At 39.7% G+C, this 9,786-nt stretch overlaps 1 protein-coding gene across 1 annotated transcript; it reads right to left on the bottom strand.

Moving 5' to 3' along the window:
* Window positions 1-1,093: 1,093 nt before the first annotated feature.
* On the bottom strand, window positions 1,094-7,639 carry LOC140946089 (probable peptidyl-tRNA hydrolase 2). Its single transcript, XM_073395164.1, has 5 exons — window positions 7,467-7,639; window positions 5,149-5,241; window positions 3,952-4,184; window positions 3,645-3,759; window positions 1,094-1,848 (listed from the first exon to the last, which is right to left on the bottom strand). Exons 1-5 carry the CDS (start codon window positions 7,629-7,631, stop codon window positions 1,762-1,764), a joined length of 693 nt encoding a protein of 230 aa, XP_073251265.1. The 5' UTR covers window positions 7,632-7,639; the 3' UTR covers window positions 1,094-1,761.
* Window positions 7,640-9,786: the final 2,147 nt, after the last annotated feature.

The following is a 9,786-nucleotide window of genomic DNA, read 5'->3' as shown; positions in this document are numbered from 1 at the left end:
GCCCCAGGATAGTACTATCCACTCTTAATACTTATTCGTTGGATAATAATTCAGTTATCCGGTGGGTAGCACTATCCAATTCAACGTTTGAACAACAAGGCCCAGGACTGAGAATAGGGGTGGATGGGGGAAAGGAACAAAAGCGGGAGGTGGGGGTTCTAAAAGAGTGGGAAGAACAACACAGCTTAAAATGTAGCAATCAAAAAAGGGCTCATGTGAGGATGCTATGAGAAACGGGGCGGAGTGGGGTGGGGGGTGGGGTTTAGCAGGGTAGGGGAAGTGGGAGGTTTGGACCTCGGCATTTCAGAGTTTCAAAGTCTATGATTATTTTTTCACTTTGTAACTTGTAAATTATGCTTATATATTTCATTGTTTTTCAAGAGGCTTTGATTTTGTCCGCTATAAGAAGCTATTTATTTGAAAAATTTTTATAAGAAATTGAGGCAACTAAACAAAAGAAAATAAATCGCATGCACTGATTGGTCAATTTTCAATTTTGATTTCAGTACACAAATAATACCTTTACTTCCATCAGATATAATTGTAAATATACGACATTAAGAGCTTGTTCTACCCGAAACAAGCAACCCAACCTGTATTTTGTTTAGTTGTCTTTTTGTTTCTGTTTTTCTTGTGTCGTCTCAGTTAGAAGGAAAATGTTTTCATTCGGACGAACTTGGTGAGGAGAATTGGGGGCGGGGGGGGGGCGTAATCACGTGAAAGTAATATTGAAGCATTTCTTTTAAAAAGTAATGACTTCATCCAAACTGAAACGTATCCCTTGGTAACTATTAAGGGTGAACGGTTTTCAAAAAGATTTTTGAAAATTGGACTGATCATACCAAGAAATTATTCTGTGCTTAAGTATTAGGCCTTGGACAACAGTTTGAATAAAGGATATCTTTGAATCTTTTATTTATTTATTATTTATTCATTATTTTCTAGATAGATTATGAAAAACGTTTACAGCCCTTTTCCACGTTCAAATAAGGCCACTACCCAGAGCTCTAAATTAAAATCATCATATATACCGAACCCACAATGAAAATTGTATTTTTATAATAATTTATTGAGAACAAGAAATTGGGTCAATGAAATGAATTGCCATTACACAAAGAAAGCGAACTGAAGATCACTGTTGGCAAATGCACGAGAAATCGATATGGATATACTTTTTATTGTTCTAATAAAACTTTACTGAAACAACTTTAAACAACAGAGCACTTTCTGATGAATTTTATGAAGTTCTTAATTGCTGACAATTGCAAGTTCATGGAGCTTTTATTTTATCATTTTTCTTTGAAAAGAAAAAACTGTGCGACCAGGAGAGGGCCATTTTAACAAGACATAGTTGTTGGTTAAGGTAGCACATACTTAAGCAAATCCCAAGAAAGGTTGTACAATACTTTACTAGTAGCATTTTGCAAACTCATTTTAGAACATTGAACCAACAGCTGATCTGACTGTGGATGAGACTTTTGGCATCCCATGAAAGGTGGACAATATGTGAGTTTGCGGTTAAACATGTTGAGAGAAAAGACTTACAAGGCCATTCTTGTAAGAATTTTTATGCAAATAGACTTTGTTTTATATTGTGAACATAGATCTGGTTGTTACCAGTCAAAGGATTAAGAGAGACCTTCTTAGATACCTTTATATAGATCCTACTATCTTATAATAACCTAAGCTACAGTAATAACAATGTCCCAGTTAGAGTCCCTACTTCTTCTATAGATCCTACTATCTTATAATAACCTGAAGCTATAGTAATGACAATGACCCAGTTAGAGTCCCTACTTCTGATGAGGACCCAAAAAGACCAATAACTGTTAATGAACCAGATGCTACCTGCAATTAAGCAATAAAGCAATACAGTGTGTGAGCAATGCAATACATTGCAAAAGATACATGATGTAATTATCAGACACGCATGTGTATAATTGACATTTGTATAAACTACAAGAACTGATTAACTGATTTTTCCTGGGAGTGTCCAACCCACCCCGACTGGGAGGAGGAGGGGGCTAGTACTCAATAAACTTGTATACAGGGAGGCTTTATCCCAAGGTCCAACCCCAACCTCTTAACCTTTGAAATACCATTTTGGACAGAAAATGTACCCCTTTTGTGTACCCAGTTGAGAACTTTGCGTATTGTCTTTAAAATATGAATAAATTATCACAAAACCAGAATATTGTCTCACCCTTTTCACATACCACAAAATGCATCTGCCCCTTTGGCCCTCTCTGATCTCTAGACTGAAATGACAGATTTCCCTATCCTTTCATATACTTCAGCTAGTGAGATCCCCACCTTTTCACATAACTGGATCCTGAAAAAGGTACCTCTTCTGGGCGGAGCCTCCCTGTTAACGCCATTATAGGGAATAGCTCCAAGGAGTGCAGCCCTACCCTCACTGGCTCAGAATAAAATTACCTGTGAGGAAGCACTCTATTTGGGTGATATCATAAGGACAAACAGAGGTAGATGTCAAAATCAAATGAAGAATGGTCCTCACAGTTGTGAACGCAATTTATGCAATTGCATAAAAAGCCTGAAAAAAATTCAGGACTTCAACAGGATTTGAACCCGTGACCTCACAATACCAGTGAGACACTCTAACCAACTAAGCTATGAAGCCACTGACGTTGGGAGCTAGTCAATCATGTGTTCATATTTTCCCGTGAAGAGTTGAATGTGGCAAATGTTTATGAAACAAATGTTATGTGCAAAGTGTTAATTTGAAACCAAGGAATGGACTTAGTTGTTCTAGACTGGACTTGCAAAAAAACTATCTAATATATTATATCAATCGGTGAAAGGTTTGAACCTAGGAGTCATGTCAAAAGGTTGAGTTTGATCGTCCGGGTGAATGTAGTCCTGAATAGGACTTTTAGTGTTGACAGTGACTGACGTTTCGACAACCTGTGCGGTAGTCATCTTCAGAGTCAAAGTGAGTTGTGTCACGTCAGTTGATGGTATTATACTCTGGTTATTGCGACTGCCAGGCTTCTTACATTGGTGAAACCGGCAGAAACCTAAGCACACGACTGACCGAACACAAACGTGTGACGAGGAATGGTGACATCAACAATCACATTGCTGAGCACCATTTAAAGACGAAACATCAAATTGACTGGGACTCTGCGACATGTATAACGTATTCTACAGACTACTATCAACGTCTTACTTTAGAAAGCTGGTTTACTAACTTAGAACAAACGCCGCTGAATCGTAGCCAACAGTTACCAGCGCCGTACAAACGACTTATTGACGAGATCAAGGAAAACTAACTATGAGAGAACAGCTGGAGAACTGACAATTTGACTAACAATAGACGACTGTTTAACTGTGACAATAGACAGATCGAAACGCACCAATCACTGATTACGAGTCTTCATAGCCAATAACATCATGGCTTAACTGACAGACGACCAATAACATCGTGACATAATTGACCAATCAGATCAATAACCAGAGTATAATACCATCAACTGACGTGACACAACTCACTTTGACTCTGAAGATGACTACCGCACAGGTTGTCGAAACGTCAGTCACTGTCAACACTAACAGTCCTATTCAGGACTACGTTCACCCGGACGATCAAACTTAACCTTTTGATATTATATCAATGTTCACACCTGTGTCTTTCCAGCATCATGTACAAGATAGTACGGCATCTCAGCTTTTTGAGCCAGATCCTCTAAGTCGAATAAGTGGGCTGAATTTTCACCTTTCAGCACAATTTTTGTTCCTCTAAAAGATTGAAATGGAAAAAGGAGTAAAACAGTCATAAATTAAACAAACAAACAAAACAAGGCAGTACTAGCTCTGTTGGTAGATTACCGATGACCTCAGGGAGTGCCTGACTAGTTTACAAAGTGAAAAAGAAAACGAACAAAACATTCTTAACATCCTAATATCAGCCTACAAATTCTCACAACTTACCCAAAATCATCCCATTGGGATAACATGTAGTCATACTTCTGTGGTTTTGAGGCCAGTTCCTTATAAAGACCAACAGCAGCATGGCCAACCTGGGCCGCAATTTTACCGGGACCCATGTTCAGTTCTGTGTTGACAACAAACACCATCTTGTAAGGGCTTTTCATGGTCTTTTCATCCAGAGGGAAAGTGCGTGCAAATGGATGGGCTTCCAGCGCTGGGGCATCTTTACCTGGCTGCAGACAAGACATAAAATTATTCTTTAGGCATCAAAATAAAAGTGCAAGACATGTACAGTCAAACGCTGATAATACGGACAGCGAAAGTGCCATAGAAAGTGACAGTATTAATGATCCGTATTTAGTGGGTTGAATTTAGAAAACGATGTATAGGTTTTTTTCCCATAATTTGGGTCAAAGCAAACTGTCTGTTATAATGTAAAGCAGGTGTCCATGAAGCGGAGTTTGACAGTACAAAAATTTATCACAACAAAAAATACTCACAGTCCACAGTTACCTAACAAAACCAGACACTAGAAGATGTGGGACAATAAACTGCTTATAATTAGACAAATATACCCACAGTCCCTTTCCCTATTTCGGGTAAGGAACAAGAGGAAAACTCTGGCGTTCATTTTATAACACTGGTAAATTGACAGATCAACTCTTGCTTAAGACCCTCAATTTTGTATTTTAGTCTTGTACCGATGCAGCATGCACCCCTGGGGAGTTGACGGGGGGTGGGGGTACTCCAGATTTCAAGTGACAGGGATGTTTGAAGGGGGCCAAAAATCTAAATCCAAAAAAAGTCCCTAGGGGTTCAAACAAATCCAAAAAAAATCCCTGGACCAAAAATTAACCCCCCAAAAATCCTCCTCCAAATTTCTGGGCCTTAAAAGTCTCCGGAAAGGAAAACAAGAACAAAGTGGCTGGGATATGTGGGCCTTAAATCAAATCACCAAAAAACTACTTGCAAAATTTTCCTACCCAAAAAAATCCTGGAATCGAAAATTTGAAACCCAAAAGAATCCTTGGATCATCCCTGTCACTTGAAATGTAGAGTACCCCCCCACCCCACCCCCCAGGCACATACCACAGTGTTTGATGAAACTAAACTACACCACATACTCTTATATTCTGCTGCTGAGGGTAACAGACCTCCATTGTTTTTTTCTTTATTTTATAATAATTATTTATGTACCTTGAAAGGCTCATCTAAATCCTCCAGATGCTGATTGTCCAGCACCCAGCTCGCAGCAGCATCAACAGAAGTGTTATCAGTCATGAATAGGCCCTGGAATGCATAAAATTTCGCCTGTTACCAACTTGACAACATTAAACATGAGATCTTTACCTATGCTGCCCTGCGACCAGAGTCTCCTTCGATCTTCCTAGATAAGTCGGGAAGAGGAAGGAGACTCTGCTCGCGGCCTGCACAATTCCTATTGAGCATGCTCCAAATTCAAATGTAACCGAGCCTTGGGTGGCCTCTCTTTCAAACTGAGTTACTCATTAAACCTTGAAATTTGACACAACTTCCTCTTCCCGACTTATCTAGGAAGATTAAAGGAGACTCTGCTTGCAAGGTATACCTATGCCAGAATGATGGGAAATTCACTAATTATTTTTTCTTCATAACAAATTATTGGATCCAGAATGTCTTGATTTGAATTTTGCAGATGCAATAGAGGCAAAGATGGCTAATTTAGCTAATTGCCAACCAGGCAACTGAGCTAAGAAGCAAGGTTGACTCGGCAGCAGAATTATAGCGCCGCGCAATGTAGGCAAAAACCCTCAAATTCTGCGTAACCCTCTAAAATTTGCATTTTTGACCATATCTGGGTGTGAGTAAGACCCCATATTTGGGTAGTGACATCATGGTCTTGTATTTACCATTATGCCTTTCAAGAGACTCTTTGTCCTGTGACACTTGCTCATTAGATTTTTGTATTTTAGTCAAGTTTATATTTTTATACCTCTAATACATTCCGCCCCATTCTTGCGCGCTTTTCACACATTTTAGTTTACACCAATTTTTTTCTTATGTATATTACCACGCAAAATATTTTTCTTATCCCTGATGACGCTGTTGCTCGGAATTTAATTATTATTTTTAATTTCAGCAGTCAAAGGCCTCATTTGAACTACATTTTTCTTTCTACCGTTTATAGCTTTGATACAATGGAATTTTCCATGAAACATAAGTGCTAACTTGCTCATATTTACCAACAAAGCTTCAAGCCATGTTGTTATTGTTTAATAAAAGTGAAAGCCTAGAATGTGCCAAAGTTGTTGTTTTGAAGTTGGGTTCCATCCTTTCCTACAGCGGAATCCATTTTAAGCTCTAAAATTATGAAAGAAGATCTGAAGAAGCACATTCCACAAAAGATAAATGAATTTGCCTTGTTGGCACTTGCCAGAAGGTACCCCTAGATATGAATTAAAGAAAATTTAATTGCCATCATTTTGGAGTATGGTGTATTACCCTGTATAATTTTTAGCCTGAATTTCATCTGATTACTTCAAGTCATTATTACTCTCTCAGTAACGTCGTTGTTGAGAGGACAAAATGACTCGAAGCAATCGGATGAGTTTCAGGCTATATAATTTTCTGATTAGAGATAATTCTTGGGAAGTCTGAAATTTTATTTTGCAAAACACTCTTGCAACTAAAACAGAACAATAACAATTGACAGCAATGCAGGTTCCACTCTTCACTCAAAAGTTTTAACTGTACCCTTACTCCTGTGAAACCTGTTCATTTTATCAAATTTTAATTTGAAAGTTTTCTATTGATCTGTGGAAGTTGTTCATCTACATGAAAATTACAAAAAAAATGAAATTTTGTATGACATCTGAAAATTGAACTGGTGGCCCAATGGTTTATTTCTAGGGGTAAAACAACTACCATAGCCGTTATTTCAATATCTGTAAAAGAATGGTTTGTCTGCTAGCACAGGCCTCTTTTCTCTTGTATTGTGTGGTTCCAAAAATTATCCATACCTCCCCCATGAAAGGGATTTTTCCTTAGATCCCCCCACCTCTCTGGAAATTCCAGTCAAGCTTCATACATTTACTTAAATTTTGGGGCCTTTGAGAACCCCTCATCCCCCAGGAATTTCCAGTCCCTTCTGTGGGGGGAGTACGGATATTTTCCGGAACTACACATTGGAGAAAAATGCTTCTGTTTGCAGGGAATAGATTGGTATCGTTTATTAAAAGGGCAGATACACTTGAACCACTTCTAGATTGATCCACGCCCTTTTACATGGTGTCCCCCCTGGACGCGCGGGGAGGCGGCGGGGGGGGGGGGGCTTCGCCGCGTGACATACGCATAGTGTCAGTTTTCTAAACAAATAAAGGTTTTTACAAGTTAAACAGTACGGCAGGACTCTTTTTTACAATTCATAAGTAAATAGAAACTAATAAAACACCAAATCGAGGCGAAAATTTTGCTTTCCTCGCGGCGGAGCAAATCTTGACATGACACGTGAACAAATCTTTCAATTTTCACGGTACCTTAACAGCTGCGTTTTTCGATATCCCCAAATTCATCAGCATTTGCAGGAATTCCTCGTTAGGACCTTCCCATTGTGATACTCTCCTACCACGAGGTGGCGCTCGCTCGGCCGCCTCTGTCGAGCCGCCAACAGTCTGAGCTTGGTTCTTCTTCGTGTCATCCATCTTGAAAACCGTACTTTGAAGGAGTCTGGGACAGAGCGATTTTTTGGTGCTCCATATATGCAGATAATCACCGTTGCAGTCAGTCACGCGCGTCGGGCGGAATGGCCACAGTCTCCACGGAAACGTTAAACGATCACTGCGAGATCAGTGTGGCTACTTTCTTTATTCCGCTTTTATTTTTCTTCCCTCCTTCATCCCGTCAACACCTCCACCAAGCTTCAGACTTTAATCATTTTTTTTCTCTGAATTTCCGTTTGTTTTGTTTTCCTGCGGGCATTCCCACAATGGAAGCTCCGCTTAACTCCTCTTTTTGCCTCTGGATCAAAGAGTTGGGGGTTGTAGAATAAAAAAGGATGAGAAATATTTAAAAGGGCCTTTAACAGAATGTTTCAAAAACTGACGCGCCTTATATGGATAAATCAGGACTTTTTGTTTTGCCACGTAGGCTCAAGATATTCAAAAGGGTTTTGTTTTCTGTCAAGAATGATATAAAAAGATAAGAGGTTGGACCTTTGGGTGAACCCTCCCTATGTAAAACTTTGGTAAGAAAAAAAAAACTTTAAGTATAGTGGTGCACTGCTCTGGAATAATCTTTCATATGAGGCAAAAACAGCACAATCACTCTCCAAATTTAAAAGCAAACTTGCCTTTTTGCCTTCTGCTGGATCGCTATGATTCATTAATTTGTATTTGTGTACATTTTAAACTTATACTAATTAGCCTTCAAAACTCCCGCCAACATAATTATAGTGGAGCTCCGCGCGCGCGAGCGTAGCCCCATTCCTAAGAAAATGTGGTAATCTACCCATCCGAGAAATTTTGGTAATCAAGTGACCGTCCGCCCGTCCGCCCGTCCGCACTACAGGCATACCAGTGTAAAATAACTCAATCAACACGTATGGCACCCGCGAAAAGCAAATCGAGGTTATTTTGCGGGAAATCGCATAGCAACCCGCGTCATATGAAGCAGAGACAACGAAAGAGTCAATAAAGACGAAAACGGAAAGCGGAAATTGTTTCTGTATCCCTGTTGTCTACATGGAATATAGAGAAAGAGAAAAAGAGAAAGTAGGCGACAGGCCAGCGAAACACAACGAGAAAAAGAGAGGCAGAGAGCTAGAGGGAAAGAAAACATACACTCTTAGGGTTCAACAGTTTTGGAGAGGGAGGTAGAAAACCTCAAAGGCCACACATAAAAAGTTGTCACAGAGAGGAGGACCCCTATATATTTCCCCCCATTTTTCAGGCGAGCGAAGCCCGGGGGCAAGCGCAAAGCTAGTGCGCGAGGAGCACCAGACACGCGCAACGGGAAAATGTTTCCCCCGTGCGTGTCTCGTGACTATAGCGCTACTCAGTCGCTTCGCGCTGGCCTTCGCTCGTCTGTAAAACGCGAAAAAATATGGCCGGTTCTGCAGACTACGTATAACAGCCAAATGTGGTCAGGGAAGTTGGAAACGATTAGCTTTGACAGAGTTTCATCAATGCGCACAGCTAAGATCCCCCATCCTTTGGTTAGGAACCCGCCAATGAAAAAAAAATCCTGGATTCGTCCCTGCAGATAAGCCAAGACCCGAACACCGTTATTATTCATGCGGGATTAAGACTCTTTTTGAAATTTCTATGAAATTGCTAAGGAATCTGCTGAAATTTCTGCTCAGCAAATGTTCATGAAAATCACGTCTCTTCAATTTTTAAGGAAAATAAATGGCATGACCGAGATTCAAACAGGGACGTACCAACTTCAAACGATTACCTAACACACCATACCACTGAGCATTCGATGCTAAACATCGCTTTGATTTTGACAATGTATATATCAACATCCTAAACCCTAAAAAGAAGCTAAACCCTAACCAGTATTATCAGTGCTTAACCATAATCAATGTAGTCAGAATCCCGTAGGAATAGTAAACACAAGTCATTGTACGGGTCCCGTACGAATAGCCATTATGTATAGATATCATAATGCCTCCTGCATACAGCATCAACTTAGGAAGCTTCACAACAACCAACGACGACTTAAGTTTTAAAAGTTTTATTTATAAATGAACCAAGTTAATAAAGCACACACCTGTAATATGTATATGTAGGTTTTAAACCTTTAAAGCACAATCTGCTTTGCAAACAAAGGGGGTTATAATCTCAGTGAAAACTT

The sequence above is a fragment of the Porites lutea genome, chromosome 8 (assembly GCF_958299795.1).
Source record: "Porites lutea chromosome 8, jaPorLute2.1, whole genome shotgun sequence".
NCBI lineage: Eukaryota > Metazoa > Cnidaria > Anthozoa > Scleractinia > Poritidae > Porites > Porites lutea.
This window is presented reverse-complemented; position numbering and strand designations above follow the sequence as displayed.

What these genes read in the sequence shown, in the direction of transcription:
- LOC140946089 (XM_073395164.1), bottom strand. Translation starts at nt 7,631, where the DNA reads ATGGATGACACGAAGAAGAACCAAGCTCAGACTGTTGGCGGCTCGACA. An exon ending in CGAAAAACGCAGCTGTTAAG is followed by an intron (nt 5,242 to 7,466) that starts GTACCGTGAAAA and finishes TATGCATTCCAG; the next exon opens with GGCCTATTCATGACTGATAA. An exon ending in ATGATGCTGGAAAGACACAG is followed by an intron (nt 1,849 to 3,644) that starts GTGTGAACATTG and finishes GCTTAATTGCAG; the next exon opens with GTAGCATCTGGTTCATTAAC.